Raw genomic sequence first — 1,368 nt, 5'->3', positions numbered from 1 at the left:
CTACAGAATATGCCAGAAAATAAACAAAGCATCAATAAAAATGTTTCACATCTATAAGTATCCACATGTCAAGAACTAAATGATCACATTTAACAAATACAACAAATTCTCAGCTTTATAGACATAAAATCCCTCCAGTCTTTAATTATAGTTTAGGGTTGTTGTGAACGAATATTTTAGTAATTGAGAAATCTATCAACTATTCTTACAATTAATCGAGTTATCGGATATAAAAAAGATAAAATAAAACATTGGTACATCTAACATAACAGCAGTATTACTATCACTTACGAACATCAGTCCAAATTTTACAGTTGAGCTTCTCTAACAATAACTTTTCTGTAGTTTATAAAATTAACGTGCATCAATAATAGCTCACTTTACAAGTTAACCTGAAAAAAATCTATACAAAAATCATAAATTCTATTCAAATCAATAATAAAGAGGCAGGTTCACAAATACTAAAATATGTCTATACTCCAGTTTTTGGTTTATGTTTTCATCTTCAGTCAATTTAATAGATTAACTCTCCTTGCCCAGACATTTTAGATTTTGTGTTTACGTTAGCGATGGGATTTAACAACTTCGTTCGTCGCACGCAGAAACTGGTCTACCAGCTCCGTGCCGCCGCGATGAGCTCCACCTCCATTTGTTGAGACTGAGATAAGTAATAAATGTTCTGGTTCGTCCGTAAAGCTACACTTACGTTAATTATCTAATGCTCATCCGCCCGCAGTGTTCAGTCTATTCTCTCACCTGTATAAATACTCCTGCAGTGCTTACTCTTCCTCGTCGTTCGCTCTGAACCGCCACCAGGCAGCAGCTCAGAGAGGAGAAAAGACTACCGTACTCCAGGCATCGGCCAGTCATTTAAAGGCTGTTTATTGGTCCCCCGATAAACGACAAAGACCCAAACATCATATTAACAGAATCCTCTCAGGCCGAAGTTGAAAACTGGACGTGATGCTGCTAACACTTAGCTTTCGTCAACAACTCAGGCGGAAGTGAGAGCTCTGTGCAACGCAAGTAAAAACCCAGCTGGAACACGGAGCATTAAATAATAAAATATAACTTAGTGACACTTCGAGGAATATACATTTTCCTCAAGGAATTTAAATAATGAATGTACTTGAATCACTTCAGGAATTGTTTCAGCCATATTCCATTTTTTCACCAAATCAATTTTATAGTGAAACTCAACATAGGACACATAGAAAACAATTCTACAACTCTTCACCAGTGTGAATCATCATGTGCCGAGTTAAATTAGCTATGCAATTAAATCTTTTTCCACAGGTCAAACATGAAAATGGCTTTTCACCAGTGTGAATCCTTATGTGCCGAGTTAAATTCTGTTTTTCACCAAAA

The 1,368-nt window shown here is 36.0% G+C and overlaps 1 protein-coding gene across 1 annotated transcript in view; it reads right to left on the bottom strand.

Moving 5' to 3' along the window:
- Nucleotides 1-563: 563 nt before the first annotated feature.
- The window catches only part of LOC103460875 (zinc finger protein 853-like), a 16,070-nt gene continuing 15,265 nt past the window's right edge, over nucleotides 564-1,368 (bottom strand). Inside the window, exon 3 of the mRNA XM_017303515.1 lies at nucleotides 564-658. Coding sequence (XP_017159004.1) covers nucleotides 564-658 — 95 coding nt within the window. The remainder of the gene's footprint in view (nucleotides 659-1,368) is intronic.

Source organism: Poecilia reticulata, unplaced genomic scaffold (assembly GCF_000633615.1).
Source record: "Poecilia reticulata strain Guanapo unplaced genomic scaffold, Guppy_female_1.0+MT scaffold_318, whole genome shotgun sequence".
Classification (NCBI taxonomy): domain Eukaryota; kingdom Metazoa; phylum Chordata; class Actinopteri; order Cyprinodontiformes; family Poeciliidae; genus Poecilia; species Poecilia reticulata.
The sequence above is the reverse complement of the archived record's forward strand: the minus strand, read 5'-3'. Positions and strand labels throughout refer to the sequence as shown.